This window comes from Crinia signifera, chromosome 6 (genome assembly GCF_055691185.1).
Source record: "Crinia signifera chromosome 6, ASM5569118v1, whole genome shotgun sequence".
Lineage (NCBI taxonomy): Eukaryota > Metazoa > Chordata > Amphibia > Anura > Myobatrachidae > Crinia > Crinia signifera.
In genome coordinates, this window is record NC_139222.1 from 257,731,493 (window position 1) to 257,758,485 (window position 26,993).

Below are 26,993 nucleotides of genomic sequence, written 5' to 3' on the forward strand. Positions count from 1 at the left end.
TGTGCTGCACTTCAATCCAATACACCATATACTACTGTCAGAAGCAGAACAAGTTCAGTGTGTGATTGTTCTGCCTCCACGGTCCATGCAGTGTTATCCAAGGCCCGGGCCTTTAAAAAAAATACAGTAAAAAAAATAAATTTTGCTGTTCTTTATTTTTTTGCTGTATACTACACCCCAATAGTATACACCACAGGTTCCGTGTGTGATTGTTCTGCGTCCACGCAGCATTATACAAGCTGCGCATTAAAAATAATTAAAGTAAAAAAATCCAATCAATTTTTCTCTTCTTTAATCATTGTTTGTGTGTACTGCACCCATAGTATACTTTCAGAAGATGCATTTGTTCGGCCTTCACGCAGCTGTTAGCTGCGCATTAAAAACAAATTAAATTCATTAAAGTTAAAAAAATCCAAATCAATTTTTCTCTTCTTTATTCATTGTTTGTTTGTACTGCACCCATAGTATACTGTCAGAAGGTGCGTTTGTTCGGCCATCACGCAGCTGTTAGCTGCGCATTAAAAACAAATTAAATTAATTAAAGTAAAAAAATCCTAATCAATTTTTCTCTTGTTTATTTATTCTTTGTGTGTACTGCACCCATAGTATACTGTCAGAAGGTGGGTGTGTGATTGTTCGGCCTCCACACAGCGTTATACAAGCTGCGCATTAAAAACAAATTATATCAATTAAAGTAAAAGAATCCTAATCAATTTTTCTCTTCTTTATTCATTCTTTGTGTGTACTGCACCCCAGTACACCATACTGATACTGTCAGAAGTTCTGTGTGTTAATTATCAGCCAGCTTGCTGCAGATCTTGGCCTTAATTGAATGAAAACATCATTGTAAGCTGTAAAGTTGTCAAAATTGTCTGGAAAGGGCTGGAAATTAATGTTATCGAGGTCAATACTACTTTAGGGACAAAAAAATGCAAAAATTACGCAATTTGGGCGTTTTTGACCATTTTTCAATAAAATCCAAAGACTTTCACCGCTGTTTGACAAAGCCAAATCCAAATCCCGGTGAAGAATCCAAATCCAAATCTTTGGCCCCGGCGCTCATCTCTAATATATATCCACATACATCTTGGCTATTTTTCTCAATTTGTAATAACATGCAAAACACGGCTTAACTGTTTCTCCAAATGTAGCAAGTAGATGGATTCTAATTTTGTTTTGCAGCAGTAGAATTTGTATAAAGTAATAGATTAGAGAAGCTATTTTTTAGAAACATCACAAAGTGTGACTTTTGCAGAGTCCAAGGGGTACCAAAGTGTGCCATACATGGCACAATAAAACCAAGATGTATGTGGACACATCTATATATACAGATGGAGCCGGGCTCTTCTTTGCAGGGGATGGCAATGGCGATGCCATCCGCCACCCCCGCCACCCGCCATCTGTATTTGCGAAAGGGGAAGCGCGCGCAGGAGATGCGCGCATCCCCTTCCGACGGCTTCCCCTGGGTCCCCGCCAGCTTGTCGGCGGTCACCCGGGGTGCCCACCGCCTCCCCGCAACCCCCCTAACCCTGTCCGTCTCCCTGAAGCGGAGACGGACAGGGTCCCGTCGCCCCGGCGCACGGACACTGAGACGCGCGTGCGCGTGAGAATCAGTCAGATGTCGAGCCGGGCTGCTGGCGGATCGCCAGCGGTGACGTTCTGGCGATTCACCAGCAAGAGGGAGCCCGGCTCCATCTGTACATGTATATGCAGCAACAACATAAAACACACACATATATTATACTGTATATACAGACGACCAATAGTGAGCAGGCCGATGGTCAGAATACCAACACTGGCATCCCGAAGGAGGTAATCTGGACAGGGGTCATGTAGGTATATTTACCCTCACACTGCCACCTCCTCCAAACCTTTATCCTTCCTTCCAGCAGCCTTACCCACCTCTCCAACAGCTTCACCCTAAGGCCCCTCTCACACGCTCCAACTCCTGCCGGGCGGCGAAACCCTGCACAACCAAAAGTCCTGCCGTACACAGAAGTTAATAATGGACATGACTGTGTCCATTCACACGGGATGGCCACGGCCCGGCCACCTGGTTGCAGCCAGATGTCACCACTGGAAGGGACTGCTGCCAGGCTGTGGCCATCCCCACCATTCTAAACTTCTGTGGCCGTGCGGGGTTTCGCCGCCCGGCTGGAGTCGGAGTGTGTGAAAGGGGCCTTACTCTTCATATTAGTGCCTAAACCTAACCCTGACTCCCCGCCCCCTAAACCTAAACGCCCCCCCCCCCCCCCTGCAGCCAAACCTTATGCCCCCTTCTAAGTGCCTAACCCTAACCCCCCTCCCCATAGTCTCCCCCTAAATCCCCCCACTACTGCCTAAACCACTCCCCTTTTCCCAGGTGCATGCTCATGCTACCTGCATACTTTCCCCAGCAGGCAGGAAAATGGCGCTGGCATCCTAATTTATTTCGGTAGTTGGGATGATGTCATGGGTGTATTGAACACCATATACATAGACACACACGCACACAGAAACACAACCCCTTACAAATCCTGCGTTTGCCCCTGAGATTGCTGGTATCATGGAGACTAATTCAAACTTGAAGGGGAGGAGAGGGGTGCCCCCTTGGGAACAGGAGCCCGGCGGCAGATGACTCCATTGCCTCCCAGAGTTCTTCCTCTGTATACTGTATATAGAATGCATTATCTGTGCTCTAATGTGGTTCTCATCATTTCTCATACTGTGTTATTTCAGATTAAAGTGGTGGATGCCGGTGATAGCCCTAGAGGAGGTGTTACAGTCTATCTACAGAGTCAGGATGGTACAATAAACCAGACCTTGCTGACAGATGAGAATGGTCAAGTCTCCTTTACACTGAACACTGCCAATTGGGAAAGTAGTGTAATTTTGACGGTAGGAACAGATGATATATATGTGTGCAGGTCGCCCAAAGTACCCCCCCCCCCCCAGCACCAAAAAAAAAACACCTTATACTTCACAGCACAACACTCAAAATAGATTAGTTTGTCAAGTTGCTTTGTACATTACTCTGGGCCTGATTCAGAGTTCATGTGCATAAATCGATATCTGGTGATTTTCTCACATGTGCGCATGTGCAAGCTCTAAAACTGTGATTACAGGCATTTGCAGTTTCAGAGCCAGTGGGGTGGGGGATGGAGGGACCATTTGGGGTGCAGAGACCAAGAATTTTGTGGGAGTGGTCCAGACAATGCAGGTGTTGCTGGATTGCTGGTGGGGAGGGTTCGTGGGGACCTCTAGCATCTGTCTCCTCATCCGCTGCTTATCCCAGCTCATTATATTTTTTTAGGCGCTGGGGGTGCAGCGGGGTATAGTCGGTGGAGAGGAACCGCTCTCTGGCTTGGCGCCACCCCGCCGTACTAACCGGCTCTGTAAAGACAAAATGCCTGAAACAGAAAAGTTGTGTATACACATTATGCCCACAGAAATATTGCTCTTTATATACTGTATAACGTCCACAGTAATAGCAGAACTTTGACATAATGCACCCAGTAGTACCAGCTGGTAAACAGGTGTTTACTTGTTCCCTAGGCTGCAAACATATGCAGCCTAGTAAACAGGTCTGAATCAGGCACATAATGCACATACACATACTCACACTCAATCACTGTCCTTCCACCTGCCTGCCAAAGTAGTCTGGCAGGCCGGATCTCCTCCTCTTCTCTCTTAGGCAGTAACCCTGCACTCAATTAGCTCCACCCCCATTTACCCATTGGTAGCCCCGCCCCCAGTTATGCACAGTAGCCCCGCCCCTTTAGTGTTATGATTCATGCTATCACAGGGGCTGCTACTGTCTGTCAGGTAGGTGTGACAGGCGCAGCAGCAGCCGGGAACAACAGGACAGCAGAGGATGTAGAGCAGGGACAGCGCCTCTCCTACCCAGCGCCTCCCTGCACTGCATCCTTTGCTGAGCGGGTAGCGCCAGCCCTGCTTACAATCCAAATTATATTTCAATTTGAACACACCCCACCCCACCCCATCTAACTCTCTGCACATGTTACATTTGCCCCATTTGCAGTGCAGCATGGTTTTGTCCATCCTTGTCCAATTTGCAGTCTTGCTATCTGTTCTGAATGAAGCCATGTACTGTGGGTCATTCTTAGGTCCATTTATGTGAGTACCGGATTATTTTATTTTTGTCTACATAAATTGTGATTGGAAGCCACAAACACTGGTTTTGCTTATTACTTTGACCATAAATTCTTTTAGATGGTCCTGGACCACCAACTCATGACAAGGCTGCAAATTAATTCCAGAGGCACCCAAGGGTGATAAAGAACACAGTTTGTGAACCACTTTTCCTTGTTTTTATAAGAGGTATAGAAAAAATAAGCATTTAGGTTACCTGATTTATAGTAGTCTTTAATTGTATGCTTGTATTTGATTTCATTACTTACCAACTTATTAACATGTTTAGCTTTTGCTTCAATCTTACCTATTTACAAATGTGTCTTTATTCCAAAGGCAAGTACAAACCTAGAGCCTCGTATATATGTATCCAACTTCTATACTGGTGATTACGGTTGGGCGCGTTTGTCTCTCGCACCCTTCTACTCTCGCAATAAGAACTTCTTGAAACTGCACTCTCTGGATAGAGTTCTCCCATGTGAGGGGCAGCAAGAGGTCCAGGCGGAATATATCATTAAACACACAGAGCTGCAGGAGGCCAAGCACTTAGATCTACATTACCTGGTAAGTGATTTGTTGCAATCACTCTGTAATAAAATACAAATAAAGAGATAAAGTGGGTGGAGATAATGTACCAACCAATCAGCTCTTCATTGCCAATTTGGAAACACACTGTGGGGCAGATTTATTAAGCTCGGTGAAGTGATAAAGTGTTTGGTTTTTATCACCGGCCAATCAGCTCCTAACTATGAAATTACAGGCTTGGTTTGAAAAATGACAGGTTCAAGCTGATTGGCTGGTGATAAAAACCAGACACTTTATCACATCACCAAGCTTAATAAATCTACCCCTCAGCCTGTAACATGGCAATTACTATAGGAGCTGATTGGCAGGTACTCTACTTTATCACTCCAAGGCTTAGTGCATCTCCCTCTATGGGCCTGATTCTGTGCTGGAGAGCAGATCCTGATCAGGATACAGAGGCACAGGACAGGTCTGTGAGAGAGAGCAGATCCTGATCAGGATACAGAGGCACAGGACAGGTCTGTGAGAGAGAGCAGATCCTGATCAGGATACAGAGGCACAGGACAGGTCTGTGAGAGAGAGCAGATCCTGATCAGGATACAGAGGCACAGGACAGGTCTGTGAGAGAGAGAGCAGATCCTGATCAAGATACAGAGGCACAGGACAGGTCTGTGAGAGAGAGAGCAGATCCTGATCAGGATACAGAGGCATAGGACACGTCTGTGAGAGAGAGCAGATCCTGATCAGGATACAGAGGCACAGGACAGGTCTGTGAAAGAGCAGATCCTGACTAGGACACATAGGCACAGGACAGGTCTGTGAGAGGGCAGATCCTGATCAGGATACAGAGGCACAGGACAGGTCTGTGAGAGAGAGAGAGCAGATCCTGATCAAGATACAGAGGCACAGGACAGGTCTGTGAGAGAGCAGATCCTGACTAGGACACATAGGCACAGGACAGGTCTGTGAGAGAGCAGATCCTGATCAGGATACAGAGGCACAGGACAGGTCTGTGAGAGAGCAGATCCTGACTAGGACACATAGGCACAGGACAGGTCTGTGAGAGGGCAGATCCTGATCAGGATACAGAGGCACAGGACAGGTCTGTGAGAGAGAGAGCAGATCCTGATCAGGATACAGAGGCACAGGACAGGTCTGTGAGAGAGCAGATCCTGATCAGGATACAGAGGCAGAGGACAGGTCTGTGAGAGAGCGGGTCCTGATTAGGATACAGAGGCACAGGACAGGTCTGTGAGAGAGAGCAGATCCTGATCAGGATACAGAGGCACAGGACAGGTCTGTGAGAGAGCAGATCCTGACTAGGACACATAGGCACAGGACAGGTCTGTGAGAGAGCAGATCCTGATCAGGATACAGAGGCAGAGGACAGGTCTGTGAGAGAGCGGGTCCTGATTAGGATACAGAGGCACAGGACAGGTCTGTGAGAGAGCAGATCCTGATCAGGATACAGAGGCACAGGACAGGTCTGTGATAGAGCGGGTCCTGATCAGGATACAGAGGCACAGGACAGGTCTGTGAGAGAGCATATCCTGATCAGGATACTGAGGCACAGGACAGGTCTGTGCAAGAGCAGATCCTGATTAGTTTATAGAGGCACAGGACAGGTCTGTGAGAGAGCAGATCCTGACTAGGACACATAGGCACAGGACAGGTCTGTGAGAGGGCAGATCCTGATCAGGATACAGAGGCACAGGACAGGTCTGTGAGAGAACGGGTCCTGATTAGGATACAGAGGCACAGGACAGGTCTGTGAGAGAGCAGATCCTGATCAGGATACTGAGGCACAGGACAGGTCTGTGCAAGAGCAGATCCTGATTAGTTTATAGAGGCACAGGACAGGCAGAGGCGTAGGGAGGGCGGAGCCACCGGAGCACACGCTCCGGGCGCAGTTGGGGCGCCGTCCCCCCTCCGCAAATGAGGTGGAGTCCTGCTGCCCTGTAATAATTCATTTTACACACGCAGGGCAGCGTGCGCCGGCTGCTGCCCTGCCCGGCGCCTGCCCCTGTCTGCCCTGCTCACCTGCTCCCGGCCTGCGCCGCGACGTGATGGGGTCACGTCACGTGACTCACTGCTCAAGTCCCTATCCAAGCTGCTGCTGCTCGGGCCGGCTCCCGGGCAGCGCTGTGAGGCAAAAATAAGAATAAGGAAGACTCCACTCCTCCCAGTCTCCTGCCTCTACAGAGGAATGTCTGTGCTGTGCGCTCCTCAAGGTAGTTTCTCTCTGTTTTTTTTTTTTTAAATAAAGATATAGAATTAAGGGAATAATCATGGGGTCTGGGGGTTTGGTGGGGGTGGGGGGGATCTCTCTGGTTTATGCTGCCACCCTGCTCTTCTCAAGGTGGATTTTAGTTTTTTACTAAAGATAAATAATTATGGGAATAATCATGGGGTTTAGGGGATTTGTAGGGGAGGGGGGATGAATCTCTCTTATATGTGTCTTATATAGCGCAGCAGATTCCGTTACAGTGTCTTCTATAGCGCAGCAGATTGCGTTACAGTTTCTTATATAGCGCAGCAGATTCCGTTACAGTGTCTTATATAGCGCAGCAGATTCCGTTACAGTGTCTTATATAGCGCAGCAGATTCCGTTACAGTGTCTTATATAGCGCAGCAGTTTCCGTTACAGTGTCTTATATAGCGCAGCAGATTCCGTTACAGTGTCTTATATAGCGCAGCAGATTCTGTTACAGTGTCTTATATAGCGCAGCAGATTCTGTTACAGTGTCTTATATAGCGCAGCAGATTCCGTTACAGTGTCTTATATAGCGCAGCAGTTTCCGTTACAGTGTCTTATATAGCGCAGCAGATTCCGTTACAGTGTCTTATATAGCGCAGCAGTTTCCGTTACAGTGTCTTATATAGCGCAGCAGATTCCGTTACAGTGTCTTATATAGCGCAGCAGTTTCCGTTACAGTGTATTATATAGCGCAGCGGTTTCCGTTACAGTGTATTATATAGCGCAGCAGTTTCCTTTACAGCATTATTTATTTATTTATTATTATTTATTAACAATTTCTTATATAGCGCACACAGATTACGCAGCGCTGTACAGAGATAATTTTGAACATTCACATCAGTCCCTGCCCCAGTGGAGCTTACAATCTATATTCCCTACCACATGTACACACACACAGACATTCTAGGGTTAATTTTGTTGGGAGCCAATTAACCTACCTGTATATTTTTGGAATGTGGGAGGAAACCGGAGTACCCGGAGGAAACCCACGCAGGCACGGGGAGAATATACAAACTCTGCACAGTTAGGGCCATGGTGGGGATCGAACCCATGACCTCAGCGCTGTGAGGCAGTAATGCTAACCATTACACCATCCGTACAGCATCTTATATAGCGCAGCAGTTTCCGTTACAGTGTCTTATATAGCGCAGCAGATTCCTTTACAGTGTCTTATATAGCGCAGCAGTTTCCGTTACAGTGTATTATATAGCGCAGCAGTTTCTGTTACAGTGTATTATATATCGCAGCAGATTCCGTTACAGCGTCTTATATAGAGCAGCAGATTCCGTTACAGTGTCTTATATAGCGCAGCAGATTCCGTTACAGCGTCTTATATAGAGCAGCAGATTCCGTTACAGTGTCTTATATAGCGCAGCAGATTCCGTTACAGTGTCTTATATAGCGCAGCAGATTCCGTTACAGCGTCTTATATAGCGCAGCAGATTCCGTTACAGTGTCTTATATAGCGCAGCAGATTCCGTTACAGCGTCTTATATAGCGCAGCAGATTCCGTTACAGCGTCTTATATAGAGCAGCAGATTCCGTTACATTGTCTTATATAGCGCAGCAGATTCTGCCACAGCGTCATATATTTCAAATGTAACATGCCAACATATGTTAGCCACGCCCCCAATTCATAACCGGGGGGGGGGCGCGAAATATGACCTTGCTCCGGGCACCGTGGCACCTAGCTACACCGCTGAGGACAGGTCTGTGAGAGAGCGGATCCTCATAAATATACACATTGGCACAGGACAGGTCTGTGAGAGAATCACCCATACCAACATACAGTATACACTGTCAACCTATCATCCAGATCCATTACCAAGACAGCAAGAATCCCTCAGCAAGCCCAAACAGAGACGTCAGTATTAACAGGAGTAAATAAATGGGAAGACTCCTAAAAGGCAAAGGGCCAGATGTACTAAACTTGATATGAGATAAAATAGAGAGTGGTAAACCACCAGCCAATCAGCTCCTACCTGCCATTTGATAGGCTGTGTTTCAAAAATGACAGGAAGGAGCCGATTGGTTGTTGGTTTATCACTCTCCATTTTATCACTTTTCAGGGCTTACGGTAGTAGATCTCGCCCTATACATTAGTGACAGCAAGTCAGTGGATATTCATTATCATTTATCTCAGACTTTTCAGCTGCTCTGTCAAAAGGAAAAGAACAGCAATACAACTAAATTAAACAAAACCCAAGGTGTAAGACCTAATGAGTGCACCTACATGTTTGGCCAAACAATACAACACCACCTGATATGTACATGTTATATATAAATAATCTATACCCTAGGTACTGTTGTATGTATTATGCACAGTATGTATTCTAATGTAAGGATGTATACGGAAGAGCTGTGAATTGATGAGCTGCCTCACAGAAAAGGTACTGGACTTGTAGTGATATTGGCATAGTCACAGAAGCAGTACTGTACTTGTAGCAGTATTGGCATAGTCACAGAAGCAGTACTGGACTTGTAGCAGTCTTGGCATAGTCACAGAAGCAGTACTGGACTTGTAGCAGTATTGGCATAGTCACAGAAGCAGTACTAGATTTGTAGCAGTATTGGCATTGTCACAGAAGCAGTACTGAATTGGCATAGTCACAGAAGCAGTACTGTACTTGTAGCAGTATTTGCCTAGTTACAGAAGCAGTACTGAACTTGTATTGGCATAGTCACAAAGCAGTACTGGACTTTGTAGCAGTATTGGCATAGTCACAGAAGCAGTACTATATTAGCATAATCACAGAAGCAGTACTGTACTTGTAGCGGTATTTCCATAGTTACAGAAGCAGTACTGTATTTGTTGCAGTATTTGCATAGTCACAGAAGTAGTACTGAACTTGTAGCAGTATTTGCCTAGTTACAGACGCAGTACTGAACTTGTATTGGCATAGTCACAAAGCAGTACTGGACTTTGTGTGGTATTAGTATAGTCACAGAAGCAGTACTGGACTTGTAGCGGTATTTCCATAGTTACAGAAGCAGTACTGTATTTGTTGCAGTATTTGCATAGTCACAGAAGTAGTACTGAACTTGTAGCAGTATTTGCCTAGTTACAGAAGCAGTACTGAACTTGAATTGGCATAGTCACAAAGCAGTACTGGACTTTGTAGCAGTATTGGCATAGTCACAGAAGCAGTACTATATTAGCATAATCACAGAAGCAGTACTGTACTTGTAGCAGTATTGGCATAGTCATAGAAGCAGTACTGAACTTTTAGTGGTATTTCCATAGTTACAGAAGCAGTACTGAACTTGTAGCAGTATTTTCAGATTTACAGAAGCAGTACTGAACTTGTAGCAGTATTTTCATATTTACAGAAGCAGTACTGAACTTGTAGCAGTATTTTCATAGTTACAGAAACAGTACTGAACTTGTAGCAGTATTTTCATAGTTACAGAAACAGTACTGAACTTGTAGCAGTATTTTCATATTTACAGAGTCAGTACTGGACTTGTAGCAGTATTTGTATAGTTACAGAAGCAGTACTGGACTTGTAGCAATATTTGCATAATTACAGAGGCAGTACTGGACTTGTAGCAGTATTTGCATAGTCAAAGTGAATGGTAACAGAGTCTCACTTTTCCAATAGGTCGCTTCAGAAGGATCCATACAAGACTCTGGTTCTTTACAAATCATCACAGAAAATGGAAGTGAGGGTAAGACTAACTGTTTTTTATCGGACCAGGAGATGTTTTGATATTTTTATAATTAACACAGGGCCGGGGCAAGGCACCGGAGTGCCCCAGGCGAGTGGGGGCACCCCGGTGCCGGGGGTGGGGGCGGGAGCTACCTGTTGCGCTGTCTGGGGAGTGGGCAGGGGGGTCCATGCTGGCGTCTGACAAGCGCCTGCAGTGGTGTCCTTGCACCGCGGGTACCTGCGGCGCTGTGTATAAAGCTGGCGGCAACGGGGGTTCCCTGCAGTGAATAAGAAATAACTAGCGCTATGCGGTGGCGCAGGAAGCGCTTCTGTTTTGAAAACACTGGCCACACGCTGATTGGCTGAATCTCAGCCAATCAGCGTGCGGTCAGTGTTTTCAAACCCGGCGCTTCCTGCGCCGCCGCATAGCCCGGCGGATAGCGCTAGTTATTTCTTATTCACTGCAGGGACCCCCCACCGCCGTTAGCTTTATACACAGCGCCGCAGGTACCCGCCCGGCAAGAACACCACTGCAGGCTCCTGTCAGACGCCAGCATGTACCCCCCTGCCCGCTCCCCAGATGGCGCAACAGGTACCCCCTTTGCACGGGGGGCGAGGGGCGAACTGCCTCCCTCCAGTGGCCGGCGCTCTAGGCAAATGCCTAGACCTGCCTAGTGGTGGCGCCGGCCCTGAATTAACACTGAGCATGGCGTCTATTCTGATCTTTATCTGAAATTAGACTGCTTTCAGCACTAGTCATTTAACCTTTAGTCAATGGCAAAAGTACATGCAGACCGGTGGCTCACTGGAAAGTTGAAAAGTCCTGAGGTAGCTTTTTTACTAATGTTCTCTCTTGTGTTCTATGCATTTGACAGACCTTCATGGTAAGGTCACTTTGACTCTCTCTCTGAGTGCCGGAATATCACCAAAACTTCATGCACTTGTCTACATTTTCCTACCCAATGGAGAGATACTGGCAGACTCAGCAACATTTAACCTGTTACGGTGTTTCAAGAATAAAGTGGGTAAACCAACACCTCTCTCTCACACTCTCTCTCTCTGCATTGTACATGTGTCCTGCCTTTTTCTGTAGAGAGTCACAGTTGTGATTTCAGGGACCTAATGGAGAAGTGCATAGAACGTGTATTGTGTATAATGAGCAGTTGAAAGCACTGGCCCCGAAAGGGGGGCGGGTACTTTTTACCCAGGCCAGGGTCTGATGGAGGGGTCCAGGACACTCTCCCCCCTCCTTGTTGCAAGCAGCCAGGCAGTGGGAGAGAGAGTACAGGTTCTGCAGCACAGTCTCTCTCCCCAGCTCAGCACATGCTGCTCAGTGCTGTTTGCTGAGCTGGGGAAAGAGCAGCAGCCTGTTCTCTCTCCCTGCAGTGGTGTGCCCATCCAAACATTTTTTTCTGTCAAAGGAGCAAGGACCTTTGCCAAGATGGGGATGTGTGAGCGTCTCACATGCTCGCATGTCCATTACCACGAATGGGGTGCATGAGCGTCTCACGCGCACGTGCGTCCCATTCTTGCCGCATTTCGGCGAACGGCACCCCGACCAGCTAGATAAGCATGACTCATCTGTTAATTGAACTATCAGTAAAAAAAAGTTGTCACAATCTTAGTCACCCAAAAAAAAATTCTGTATTTTTCCAATATTCTGTATTTCAGATATGGAAGGCTCAACCTGTAGTAGAAATATAGACTGCGGATATCATGTTCATGTTATATTTCCCTAGTACTGTATTTTTGTGTCTAGATTGCTTACAAAATGTAACAATTCCCAAACCCTCATACCATTTGTGTCACTATGATGGGAAATTTAGCATTTTTAGTAATTAGCGATGTGCAACATTAAAACGCTGGGTGTTCCCATGGGTATTGCCAAGTGACGTGGGCACCGGGGGCGGGAAGCTGACATCAACGGATGTCAGCTGCCCGCCCACTTCCTTCAGAATGCCCACGCACATCTAAGGTTACCTGAGATGTGCGTGTGCCTTCCACATCATTCGATGGTCGCCGACCATCGAATGATGTGGGTATTCCCCAGCAGCCAACTAATGGATGTTTAGATTAAACATCCATTCACAGCCAATGCGTCCGAACACTCGCTGCGAGGGAGGGAGGGGGCCGGCATTAGCCGGACAGGGTTGGTGGACTTGCAAGACTGCGAATTCACAACCTTGCAAATTAACCAGAATAACCCCCGCTGTACAGTGTGTTGGCTCAGGCTCATCCACAGCTTACACCTCTAAAGCCGGGTACACACATTGCAGTATTACAAACAATATTGCTCATTGTGTCCCCTGAGCTACAGTATATAATGTGTAATATGGTCCAGTGTGTACGCTCAGTATAGCTAACGATGTACGTGTGGTTAACACTCTCCTCCATCATCTGTACATGAAGCTCAATTTTGGCTATTGCATCAGTTATTGCATGTATAGAGCGGGACAAGATGACGTCACTGAACAATATTGTTATCGATATTGTTCAGTGAGTATGCACTATATCGTTTGCCCGGGAGTTCTAGGGAAATCGTTAACGATATTATTTATAGACGATATCGTCAAGTATGTACCCAGCTTAACTGTGCCAAATATTAGCAAAATACAGAGTGGGAAAGCTGTTTTTGGAGGTTTATACCAAAAACGCCGGGTTGCGCCCAGGTTTTTGATCCCCGCTTCAAGCCAGGTGTGACCCAGCATTTGCTCCCATTTACACCACCGCCGCCGCATCCCCCCCGGCCACTTGGAGATGACGTCATCGCCACTGCAGGGACCTGGAGCGCTGCGCTGGGGGCAAGCCCAGCACTAAGGTAATCTGCTGGGCTGCCCCCAGCCCCCGTGCACCCCCCAGCCCTTGTCCGGGAGGTGAATTGATGCCGCACACAGGCATCCATTCACCTCATCCGCTGCCAACGCTGCTGTCTGCGGGGTTTTGCGGCGGTGTAAAAGGGGTATAATTGTACTCCACCATTGCTCTTCTGCAGGTATCAGTTGGGTTCTCTCCAAATGAGGTTCTCCCAGGATCAGATGTTTCCGTCCATGTCCAGGCAGCCCCAGGATCTCTCTGTGGGCTGAGGGTAGTGGATCAGAGCGTGGTGCTAATGAAACCCGGGAAAGAGCTGACTGCGGATAAAGTGAGTGATGTAATAAGGCAGAAATTGTGCAATCAATAAATTGGAATAAATTGTTACATTTTCATAATCATGGGTTCCGCTCAGTGTATCTTAGGTTTAGATTCTAATGCTATACATAAAGCAGCGTTAGTTCCATATTTCTTTTCAATATTGTTAGTCTAATTTTATTATATAATATAAAACTGTATTTTATCTTTTGATGTTTAATATTCTTTAGTCGCTTTTCATTAATTTTTGGAAAATTTATATCTGATAACCAACTGATTTTGTTGCTTGCCTCCTGTTTGTGAAAGGTGTATGATCTTTTCCCCCTCGGGCATAGTAGAGGGTATGATTATCGTATCCGGGAACCGGGAAATGGATGTTTTCTCCCTCCTATATTTCCACCTCTACTTCCACGACCTGGATTTCCTGGTGGTTCCCCAATAAGACCAGCTCGACGCATCATAGACCCCTTTTTTCATAATAAGGATAATAATGATGTCTACAGCTTATTCCAGGTACATTCTCAATGAAATCTTTAATGTCAAACAAAAGTTGAAGTTGTAATTCACCTCCCAGACAGATATAAGCAAGGCAGCTGAGAGGTATGTTGGGCTCGGTAAAATGTTGGGGCATGGCCTAATTACGGAAAGTGTGGCCACCTCCCACAATTAGGCCACACCCCAAAATGGTTGGAGGGTGTGTGAATAAAACACTCTAAAGTTGAGGGGGGAGTGTTATTGTCCCCCCTTCCTCAACAGAAGCAGAGGCAGCAGCAGCACACTCCTACAGCTGCTGCCTGGGAGGGAAGGAGGGGGAAGGGGGGTCGGACCAGGGCCTCCGCCGGGGCCCCTTCAGCAAGTCCGAACCCGGGTAATCCCGCTCCCCCCCCCCCTCAGCTGCCCTGCACATAAGCATCAACTGTATTTGTTAGATACACCTGAACATTTAATAAATCTTGATTTAAGTAGTAAATGATTCTTTTGGACACATGACATGCACATTTTCCAGTGTCCTCAAGTGATTTATTAGTCTTAATTTGGGACTAATCATAGTCCCCAGTAATATTCCTCCTGATAGCAAGAAGATTTTGACCAGGCATGTTGACAAAAGCCATCGGAAGATGACTGTATAGTTAATCTTATTCTCACGGCCACCAAGAGCTGATTCGGGGCTGGGTACTGAGGAGGGGGCGTGACCAAATCTGGGAAACATGACCACACCCCCTTCAAAAAGAATTAAAAAAAATACTATGCTGCTTGCTGCAAATGGGAACATTCCCTCACCCTGGGTGTCACCTAAGGTAGGGATGAAACAGAACATTATATATTAGAATTATATGGCTTCTCTAGAAGAGTTTCTAAAAGCTTGCAAAAATGCGCTGCTCTGTGGCTTGGTTAATTCATACCGTCAAATGATTTCTCTCCCCATCGGCTGCATGCAAGGGGATGTATTCTTGTACACATCCCCTAGCTTGGTACCCAGAGGTTTCGGGGGTTGGGGGGGAGGAGAGTTCGGTCGTGCGGCAGCCAGCGTTAAGGGGCTCACTTAGCAGCGGGCGACCGCTGCTTAGCAAGCCTTACTGAATCAGGCCCATATTTGACACACCTGCAGTGCACATGGTTTTGCTCAGTTGAGAAAGTTTTTGCCGTTGCGATCAACTTTGAACCAGGCCCTTAGTTGCTGCCACATGAACGGCTCATTAGGACACTAACAGTGATTCTATGGTCAAAGTAACTTTAGTTAATATTTCTTCCCCATTATAGTATTTGGGGGTTATTCAGACCTGATCGCACGGCTGCTAATTTGCAGAGCCCTGCGATCAGGTAATTGCTGCCCTGACAGCAGGGGTGGGGAACCTTTATTGAGCCAAGGGCCAATTGTATGGTGGAAAAATCCTTCGGGGGCCATATGTAAAAATTTCTCTTACAAATTGTCCTGCTGCAGCCGCCCCATGCTCCGGCGGCTGCCGCTGAATAGGACGGACAGTCTCCGGTTGCTGTTTATTAAGAGGAATCTCGCAAGAACTACCGACCTCTCACAAGAAGTCCCCTGTACTTGACTCCCAGCAAAGCTGCCGGGTGGTAGGAGGGCCACTTAGACCGGCTACGGGGGCCGCATATGGCCCCCGGGCCTGAGGTTCCCCACCACTGCCCTACAGAGTGACATCCTGCCCTGTGGAAGCTACAAACATATTGCAGCCCTGCGATTAGCTGCAAATCCATTCACACTCACCATCATACGATTGCTCCTCTGTGTGCAGACTGTGCGGAACCCAGGATCTACGCGGCCAGTGCAACAGAAACAGGTTGTCACACACCCTCCCTGAAAATGTTTGGGCATGCCAGCGTTTTCCCTGACACTCCCAGTAATTGGCCGGTTACCACCCCCAAACCCCGGCTACCTGTCATTCAACTTTGCGTACTGCCAGCGATAAAAAAAAAATGCTGGATATTTATCACAGGATGACCTCACACATGTGTACTGTGAGCTGTATGCATGTGCAGTCATTCTATAATCGCCCAGCCTGTGAATCGGAACCATACGCTCAGGTCTGAATAACCCCCGTGGTCTGACCAACAGATGAGCCTCTTGACCATTTGCACTTAGTTGCTGCCACAAGAACGGCTTATACGATATGGCTCATTATATAAGTGACCACTGATACTACAGTACAGTATATGGGATACTGAGGACTGGGGTAATTCATACCACTTTCTCCTTCCTCCACTAGGTGTCACTGGAGCGTAGACAGTGGGGATAGAAGGGCGACCTCAGGGAGCTAGGGCACTCTATTGTAAATTCAGTGTGGCCAACTCCTCCCCTTCTCTCCCTCCCCCCACCAGTCTTAGATCGTGCCCAAGGGAGCTGGGCAGGTTTTCTGATGCTCCTGGGCAATTGTCATTAGTTAGGTATTTATTATGTTTTAAAGCAAGAGGACAGGCTGGTAGTATGCTGTCACTGCCAGCCTGCTACGTGGGCGCTGCCGGGGGGGACCCGGCCGCCGCTACAAAGCACTGCTCCCGGGTCCCCGGCTGAAGGGACCACAGTCTCTGTGAAGATGCGCGCGCCTCATAGTAAGAAATGGCGGCAGCGCGACGCTTCCACAGCCGCTCCGCCGACCGGCCAGCAGAACGGCTGTGAGTATTCTGACCTCTCTCCAGTTAGTGGAGGAGGTCAGCACAATAATGGCGGATAGCAGAGGGGTTTTTCTGTACATAGAAGCCCTGGCACCGGAGAGTGGACGGGAGGCGGGGCTTAGCGCAGACCCCTCCTCAGTAAGGGGGGTAACCAGGCAAGGTTCAGAACCTCCGTTCAGCCCCCTGCAGCGCCATTTTTAGACTTTGGCGCCTCAGGCAGAGCGTGCAGGCTGTGCAGTAATCCTGACTCCGGTGACCGTCCTGCATATACTCTACCCAGTCTGTGAGGTACACAGCGGGGGTTAGAGTAGGGTGAGCCAGATTTGGGCTGTGCTAAAGTTTGTTAGGCTACAGTGCCTTTGTTGTAAGGCAAGTTTGGCCGGGCCAGCTCTTAACCCTTTCTCTGCTGTCTCCCCTGTCAGTTTCACTTCTAACCTTATTCTTACTGTTGGAAGTGTGTGAGTGTCTGGTGTTATATCTCTGTTCAGTATGGCAGGAGGGAACACCAAATGTAAAGGCTGTAAGGGGAAGTTTACTCCTTCTGCTGATAGAGTTGTTTTCTGTGAGAAATGTGCTGTTAACCCCTCCTCATCCACAGATCAGGAAGCACCGGTATGGGCTTCTCAGCTTACTGAGGTAATGACACGCTTGGCTTCTGAACTTTCTGCCTCACAGAAAGACAGAGAGCAGGCAAGAGACCAGCAAATCTCTTTAGCCACAGCTGTACAGGGGTTAACAAAAGCCCTTGTTCCGGCGGCTTCTGCGGAGCAGGGTCAGGCATCTTTACTGCCCCCTATTCTCTTACAAGGAAGGAGGCAGTTTGCCCATGACTCTGGCTCTGATTCAGACGACATGCCTGAGTTAGAGGAAGGAGAATATTATATTCCTAGCGCTGCTGCACCAGAGACTCAGGATCCGCAGATGGTGGTCCTACCGGACCCTGATCCGGTGGTACATGGCTTAGAGGATTTGATTGCCATGGTGAAGTTAGCCACGGATTATGTTGATACATCTGAGACTCCAGCAAGGCCTTCTCTGTTTGGGAAGAGGCCCAAACAGTCGTCTAGCTTCCCTCAGTCTGAGGAATTAGATGATTTTGTTACACAGGCCTGGAATCATCCAGATAAAAAATTTCAGATTCCTAGGAAATTTTATGTTTCTTATCCACTCCCTGCAGATAGTAGGAAGAAAGTGGAAACGCCTCCGGTGGTGGACCCATCGGTGACTCGTCTATCTAAAGCTGGGTACACATATATACAATCGTCGGGCCGTTCTTCCAATCTGGGGGCAAACGGCCGTTCGATTGTATAGGTGTGTACGCTGTCCCAATTGCTGCTGTGCGACCGATAAACGGCCAAAAACGCTCTTGGCCGTCCACGGTCGGTCGGTCGAAGGTTCTTTGCTGCTTAATATTTCATCCGACAGGACGGCTCCATATCGGAACAAAAGTGAAGTGTGTACGCACCTTCGATCGATATGCTTGACAGTTTGACAAAGCACGGTGGTATGCTGCATTATGAGAGACCCTGTAACCCTTTGCCTGCTGTTTTAACTAATGTGTTTTTAATGCCTCACTGCTCAACACTTTAGACGCATCACTTTAAGACATTAATCAATGTTGAAGTTTTAATAGAGTGGGCTGGAAGCTCTTTTCAGGGCACCATACACACTATTAAAACTTCAACATTGATTAATGTCTTAAAGTTATGCGTCTAAAGTGTTGAGCAGTGAGGCATTATACACACATTAGTTAAAACAGCAGGCAAAGGGTTACAGGGTCTCTCATATACTTCTTCTTGCGACTGTTTGGACGGGAGTACATCGGACGTCGCAAGTAAAATTGTACATATGTGTACGCGCAGAACGGTCGTATGTTTTGGACGGCCGAACGTGTATTCGGTCGATCGAACGGTCGCAAGAAAAAGGAAATTGTACATATGTGTACCCAGCTTTAGAAGACGGTATTGCCGGTGCCTGGGGCCACATCTCTCAAGGATGCTTCTGGCCGTAAGTTGGAGCTTACTTTAAAGTTTATTTTCTCTGCGGCAGGAGTTTTACAGAGACCAGCGCAGGTAGGATGCTGGGTAAACAAAGCAATGGGGGTCTGGGCCTCCAAGATTTCTGAAGGTTTAAAAGACAACCCAGACCCAGCCGAGCTTAATAGGTTAGCTGAACACATACGGGAGGCCTCTGACTACCTGATGGAGGCTTCGGCTGACATTTGTAAAATGTCCGCACGTATTTCAGCTTTATCCATTTCTGCGCGCAGGGCTTTATGGCTTAGGCAGTGGCAGGCAGATGCGGAGTCCAAGCGGGCGGTTGAAGCATTGCCCTTCAAGGGAGAAGTCTTGTTTGGAGCAGAACTAGACAAATGGATCTCTCTGGCAACGGGTGGTAAGTCTTCTTTCCTCCCTTCAGCAGCTCCACCTGTCCCTCGTAAGGCCTTTCAGAGTCACACTTTTAGGTCCTTTCGTCCCCAAAACAGATTTCGCGGTAGAACGAGAGGAGCTTCCGTCGCCCAGAGGGGAACTCGGGGCAGACGAAGAGGTATGGCCACAGTACAGCAGGAGGCAAAGTCCACCCCTAAACAGGCATGACGGTCTCCCCTCCCTGAAGGAGACCCTCAAGGTGGGAGCGCGTTTGAGGCACTTCAAGCATGCGTGGCTTCAGTCTTGTCAGGATGCTTGAGTACGGGATCTGGTGTCAGAGGGTTACCAGATAAAATTGGGAAGCAATTGCCAAGCTTCAAAGGATGGAAGTGATTCTCCCAGTCCCGATGGAGGAAAGGAACCAAGGGTTTTATTCTACCCTGTTTCTGGTGCCGAAACCGGACGGATCGGCTCGTCCCATCCTGAACCTGAAACAACTGAATCCGTACCTACAGCCTTTGAAATTCAAGATGGAATCCATTCAATCTGTAATTGCAGGTTTGAGTCAGGGGGAGTTCCTGGTATCCCTGGATATCAGGGACGCCTACCTGCACATTCCAATTTGCCCATCCCACCAGGTTTTTCTGCGATTTGCAGTTCTGGAACACCATTGGCAATTTCAAGCCCTGCCCTTTGGCCTCTCCTCGGCACCTCGGGTGTTCACCAAGGTGATGGCCGTAATGATGGAGATTCTTCGCTCAAAAGGTGTAATGATAATACCATATCTGGACAACCTCCTTCTGAAGGGCTCTTCTCAGGAGGAACTATTGACAAACATCAATCTGACCAAGAGGATACTGGTAGAACACGGCTGGATCCTCAACTACGAAAAGTCCTGGCTGCAGCCATCGCAGAGGATGCAGTTTTTGGGATTGATCCTGGACACGATACAACTGAGGGTTTTCTTACCGGAAGACAAGATCAGATCACTGCAGGAGTCGGTGCATCTAGTACTGCAGCACAGGAAGGTCTCAGTACTCCTCTGCACGTGTCTGCTGGGGAAGATGACCGCTTCTTTCGAAGCAGTCCAGTATGCTCGCTTCAGGTCAAGACCATTTGAACTAAATCTTTTGAGACAATGGTCTACAACCTACACCTACAACTTCTGGTGACCCTGTCCCTGAGAGCGAGGCTCTCCCTTTCATGGTGGCTTCACTCAGCCAATCTCAGGGAGGGGAAATGTTTCGCTCTTTGGAATTGGACGGTCATCACAACGGATGCAAGACTCCGAGGATGGGGAGCACTGACATTGGACCATCAGTTCCAGGGCCGTTGGACTTGTCAGGAATCCCGCCTACACATCAATATCCTGGAACTCAGAGCAATATATTACGCTCTCATCCAAGCACAACCCCTGCTTCAGGGTCGACTAGTCCGGGTTCAGTCCGACAACGCCACGGCGGTCGCCTATATAAACAAGCAGGGCGGCACAAGAAGTCGGACGGCCATGAAAGAGGTGACCCGAATCCTGGTGTGGGCTCAGGATCATGCGATGGCCATCTCAGCGATCTTCATTCCAGGAGTGGAAAATTGGGAGGCCGACTACCTAAGTCGGCAGGATGTCCACCAGGGAGAGTGGTGCCTTCATCCTCAGGTTTTTCAACGACTGGTTCGAAAATGGGGGTGTCCTCAAGTAGACCTGATGGCTTCACGTCTCAACCATCAACTTCCGTTGTACTTCGCAAGAACTCGAGACCCAGCAGCGGCGGGAGTGGATGCCCTGACGGCTCCTTGGCCATTCAGCTTTGTATACCTGTTCCCTCTGTTTCCGCTGATACCCAAGATTCTACAGCGCATAAGGAGGGAGAGGGTGTTGGCCCTCCTAATTGCTCCGGACTGGCCTCGGCGAGCTTGGTACACCAGCCTCACAACTCTGCTGGTCGAAGTGCCGTGGCCTCTGCCATTACAAGAAGATCTTCTCAGTCAAGGTCCTTTCGTCTTCCCAGACTTAAAGCGGCTACATTTGGCGGCGTGGCTGCTGAAAAGTCCATCTTAAGACAAGCAGGGATCCCAAGAACAGTAATCCCGGCCATGATAAGTGCAAGGAAAGAGGTAACATCAAGACATTACCACCGTATTTGGAGGTCGTATGTGGCATGGTGCGAAGGCCGCGGGGTCTCCACAACGGCATTCAAAAAGGCCAGACTTCTTTTATTCCTTCAGGCTGGGCTTTCTGCAAGTTTGCGTTTGGGATCCCTGAAGGTTCAGGTGTCCGCTTTATCTGTTTTTTTACCCAAAGACGGTTAGCACTGCTACCTGAGGTACAAACCTTCTTTCAGGGGGTTTTACGATTGCAGCCTCCGGTTCGCCCTCCTACGGCCCCATGGGACTTAGACTTGGTCCTTGATTATCTTTGCTCCTCAGTTTTTGAACCTTTGGAAGAGGTAGATCTCAAATACCTCACTTGGAAGACGGTTCTCTTACTAGCTTTGGCCTCAGCCAGAAGGGTTTCAGAGCTGGGAGCCCTTTCATGTCGCTCGCCTTTTTTGGTGTTTCACTCAGATAGAGCCGAGCTTCGTACATCCTTATCCTTCCTTCCAAAGGTGGTTTCCTCCTTCCACCTTAACCAGCCTATCGTAGTTCCTGCGTTTACCGAAGATCCTCAAGCAGAATCTTTGGACGTGGTGAGGGCCTTAAAAGTTTACGTTGCCAGAACAGCCTCAGTTAGAAGATCGGACTGTCTCTTTGTCACCTATGATCCAATCCGTCGGGGATGGCCTGCATCTAAACAGACTTTGGCCAGATGGATACGGCTGACTATGACAAGCATACGTGAAATCGGCTCAGACTCCTCCGGCTTCCATTTCGGCGCATTCTACACGTTCAGTAGGACCCTCTTGGGCGGCTGCTCGAGGGGTTTCCATTAATCAGCTTTGCCGAGCTGCTACGTGGTCGGGCAGGCGAACCTTTGTTAGGTTCTATAGATTCGATACATTTGCTTCATCGGCCTCTCAGTTTGGCCGAGCAGTTCTTGGGGGTTCTCAGCGCCTTCCCACCCTTGTTGGGAGCTCTGGGACGTCCCCACTGTCTACGCTCCAGTGACACCTAGTGGAGGAAGGAGAAAATAGGATTTCTGTACTTACCGTAAATCCCTTTCTCCGAGTCCACAGGTGTCACTGGACGCCCTCCTCGGCGCTGTTGCCGACTTACCTAGGAAGGACCTTCTAGTCCTGGTTTGGGGTTTCTTCCTGCTAACTAGTTTTTGTGTGGTTAACTATGTTCAGTGTTTGTGTTATTTCATCACTGCTTGACTCAGTTTCCATGTCTGCATGAATGTTGGTTAAAAGTTTTACCTCCTCTTCGGAAGTGTGTTTCTATCTTCCAGCTCCCTCTTGGCACGATCATTGAGACTGCCGGGGGGGGGGGGGGGAGAAGGGGAGGAGTTGGCCACACTGAATTTACAATAGAGTGCCCTAGCTCCCTGAGGTCGCCCTTCTATCCCCACTGTCTACGCTCCAGTGACACCTGTGGACTCGGAGAAAGGGATTTACGGTAAGTACAGAAATCCTATTTTCACATTGCAAAATGCAGGGTCGCACCGAGACTTTGAAACGGTTCAGTCCCAGTACGACCCTACATTTTACTCTGTTCATATCACTTCAGAGGACCGGCAAGATTGACAGTTCGCTGACGTCATGCTGGGGCGGGCCAGAGCAGCGGAGCGTCATCAGGGGTGGGGGAGGAGGCAGCGCTTACAGCTGGCACTGCGGCAAGCACTGCCTCCTCCATTAGGGATAGATGTATTAAGCTTGAAAAATGATAAAATAGAGAGTGATAAACCATCAGCAAATCAGCTCCTACCTGGTATGTCACAGGCTGTGTTTGAAAAATGTCAATTAGGAGCTGATTGGTTGGTGGTTTATCACTCTCCATTTTATCACTTTTCAAGGCTTAGTACATCTCGCCCTTAGTGTGAACGGGAAACCCGTTCACACTGCACAGTAACACGGCAAAGAACCGGTAAGAACTAGAGATGTGCGGCGGCCACTTTTTCGGGTTTTGGTTTTGGATCTGGATCTCCCTTCGTGTTTTGGATCTGGATTGGTTTTGGCAAAACCACCCTTGTGGGTTTTGGTTTTGGATCTGGATTTTTATGAAAAAATGCTAAAAAGGGGCTAAAATAACAGAATTTGGGCCTGTTTTTGCCCCTAATGTATTATAAACCTCAATAACATTAGTTTCCACTCATGTCTAGTAAATTTTGATCACTTCACAGCTTACAAAATTGTTTTCATTTACTGTAGTTGGGCCAAAATGGTATACCGAGGTAGTTGGATGACTAAGCTAAGCGACAGCAGTGGGCATCACATACATGTGGACCTTACACTTCCAACCTGGCACATCTTGGAAGCAGAGCGGCACTGCAGGGGCAGACAGGGTGGCTTTTTAATAAACTATCCCAAAAAAAGAGAAATGCTCCAAAGAGCAAAAAATACAAAGAGGTATCGGCCTTGTCATGACTGGTGGTAGCAGCTTCAGCACTTCTATCAGGTTGCTGATCTCCCACTATTTCCTCCTCCATCATCCTCCAAAAATGTGTTTGTATTTTATTTATTACTTTTATTTATTTTTCTTACTTTACACTGGACACAGCCTGTCACACTGGACACAGCCCCTTGGACACTGGACACTGCCCCTGGACACTACCCCTGGACACTGGACACAGCCCGTTACCCTGGACACAGCACCTGGACAATGGACACAGCCCGTCACCCTGGACACAGCCCCTGGATGCAGCCTCTGGACAATGGACACAGCCTTCACACTGGACACTGCCCCTGGACCTTTCCCCTGGACACTGGGCACAGCCCGTCATCCTGGAAACAGCCCCTGGACAATAGACACAGCCCGTTACCCTGGACACAGCCCCTGGACAATGGACACAGCCTCTGGAAACCGCCCCCTGGACACAGCTCCTGTACACTGGACACAGCCGTCACACTGGACACTGCCCCTGGACACAGCCCCTGGACACTGGACACAGCTCCTGTACACTGGACTCAACCCCTGTACACTGGACACAACCCCTGTACACAGCCCCTGTACACTGGACACAACCCCTGTACACAGCCCCTGTACACTGGACACAGCCCCTGTACACTGGACACAGGCCCTGTCATACTGGACACAACCCCTTTACACAGCCCCTGTACACTGGACACTGCCCCTGGACACTGGACACAGCTCCTGTACACTGGACACAACCCCTGTACACTGGACACAACCCCTGTACACTGGACACAGCCCCTGTACACTGGACACAACCCCTATACACTGGACACAAACCCTGTCACACTGTACACAGGCCCTGTCACACTGGACACAAGCCCTGTCACACTGGACACAAGCCCTGTCACACTGGACACAAGCCCTGTCACACTGAACACAGCCCCTGTACAGCCCCTTGTACACTGGCCACTGCAGCCCCTGTACACTGGACTTGTGTACAGCAGCCCCTGCAGACCCTAATAGAGTGAGCAGCAGCAAAATAATATATTATTATTATAGCACAGCACACAGCACAGAGCATAACCACCCTCTTCCCTCTCCTATGCTGGAGTAAAGATGGCGGGGCACGCGTGCGTCTTATATAGAATCCAGATCTCGCGAGAATCCGACAGCGCAATGATGACGTTTTGCTTCGTCTTCGGTCCGGAATTTAGGCGGGAACTCCCGAGCCGGCTCGGATCCAGACTCGGATCGCGATGTTCGGATCTGTCGGATCCCGGAGATCCGGACCCGCTCATCTCTAGTAAGAACCCTTCTTTTTTACTGGTTCGTAATGCTGTGTTGCTGCCAGTTGCCGGACCCAGTAACCTCTTTCAGGTCAAACCGGCAACAAACCGGCATGAACCCGGTAATTAGGTGCGATCTGAAAGGGGTATTAGTTGACACAAATACTGGTTTAAGCAGCACAAACAGCTTTTGTGTTTCTTGACCCCAGTACACTATAGATAAAAGCAACGTTCAGTTATGGCAACCAGCTATTGTGAAATGTTCCTTATAATTTCATTGAATGTTATTTACAAAGTTTTCTCTGTGATATTTCTTATACATTACAGGGCATGAGATTAAAAATAGTAACAAGTGATAACATAAAGAAGCCTAGAGAGTGCTATGAGGATGTCATCATGTACAGTTTTCGTGGTATTCCAGGAGCTGCAGGACCTAACAGAATGGGTAAGTTTATTATATAATTCCCTTAGAAACATACAGTATTCATAGACACATACATAGAATTTGACAGAAGATAAGAACTACTTGGAGAATATACAATCTGCCCCTGTTTAACCTTTTAATAACCTCAAATCTATTTGGTCAGGGCCGGTGCAAGGCACCGCAGCACCCCAGGCGAGTCGGGGTGGGGGCGCCCCGGTGCCGGGGGGGGTGTACCTGTCCTGCGGCTGTGTATATAAAGCTTTCGGCGGCGGCGGCAGCGGGGGGTCCCTGCAGTCAAGAAATAACGAGCGATATCCGCCTGGCTACGCGGAAGTGCTTCTGTTGTGAAAACACTGGCCGCACGGCGCACGCTGATTGGCTGAATCTCAGCCAATCAGCGTGCGGCCAGTGTTTCCACAACAGAAGCGCTTCCGCGTAGCCAGGCAGATATCGCTTGTTATTTCTTGACTGCAGGGACCCCCCGCTGCCGCCGCAAGTTTATATAAACAGCCGCAGGACAGGTACCCCCGCGGCACGGGGGTGGGGGGTGAAATGCCGCCCTCCAGTGGCCGGCGCCCTAGGCAAATGCCTAGATTTGCCTAGTGGTGGCGCCGGCCCTGTATTTGGTCCTTATTTCTATGTAAGGATATCCATATATCTATCCCAAGCATGTTAAAATTGTTTTAATGTCTTAGGGGCACATTTACCATTGATATTTGTGGCTAATTCCCCGAAATCATACGTTTTGGGGGTTAAGCCACAAATATTAAGTAACTCCAGCATGTAAGGTGGCAGCACCGCAGCAAGAATCTCCGATACCTGCTGCAATCCCTCCTGTCCCATCCGCAGCCGCATTCATCCATAGGATTCTATAGGGGATGTGATGCTGCCCGATGTACCAATATTGGGCATCATCATAGCATCAGTCCCGGAGCTACTGCCATTCTGAGATGCCGGTAGCCTATGGGCAGTGCGGGCCAGCCAGGGGCCAGTGCTGGGCACAGATACGTAGACCCCCTGGCACCCAGCTTATCAGTTCACAGGGGCAGTCTACCGGTCCCTTTTTCTACAGAGACGTACATTCTGCCAATAGGATTGCATATTGCAATGCGATCCTGGGTGGTGGACCCCACCCAGATCGCATTTTATATATGATCCAATGTTAAACGGGTCCCTTAGCTTCTAAGACCTCTGATAGGAGGCTATTGCACTTATCCACAACCCTTCTGTAAAGTCATTTTCCCTCAAGGTTTCTTTGAACCCACCTCGTTACAGTTTCAGCACATGCCCCTGTGTTCTAATATGTCTTGCCCTTTGAATAATGTTTCCCTCATGTATCTTGTTAAAACCCCTGGTATAATTAAAATTTTCTGTTATGTCCCCTCTTTTTCTTATCTCTCCAAACTACAGACATTGTGCTGTTTTGATCTTTCCTTGTTTTGTGCTGTAGGCCATGTACTATGTTATTTGACCTTCTTTGTACAGTGTTGTAATTATATCCTTCTGGAGATATGGCCTCCAGAACAGAACACAGTATGGAATAATTCATTCGGAAATGGCTGCCAACCACGACAGTAC

At 48.2% G+C, this 26,993-nt stretch overlaps 1 protein-coding gene across 1 annotated transcript in view; it reads left to right on the forward strand.

Moving 5' to 3' along the window:
• LOC146009246 (alpha-2-macroglobulin-like) overlaps positions 1 to 26,993 on the forward strand; it is a 115,396-nt gene that overhangs the window by 26,817 nt on the left and 61,586 nt on the right. Inside the window, exons 11-17 of the mRNA XM_083149413.1 lie at positions 2,719 to 2,877; positions 4,468 to 4,695; positions 10,516 to 10,582; positions 11,439 to 11,584; positions 13,556 to 13,705; positions 13,999 to 14,205; positions 25,319 to 25,436. Of these exons, the coding sequence (XP_083005539.1) occupies positions 2,719 to 2,877; positions 4,468 to 4,695; positions 10,516 to 10,582; positions 11,439 to 11,584; positions 13,556 to 13,705; positions 13,999 to 14,205; positions 25,319 to 25,436 (1,075 nt within the window). The remainder of the gene's footprint in view (positions 1 to 2,718; positions 2,878 to 4,467; positions 4,696 to 10,515; positions 10,583 to 11,438; positions 11,585 to 13,555; positions 13,706 to 13,998; positions 14,206 to 25,318; positions 25,437 to 26,993) is intronic.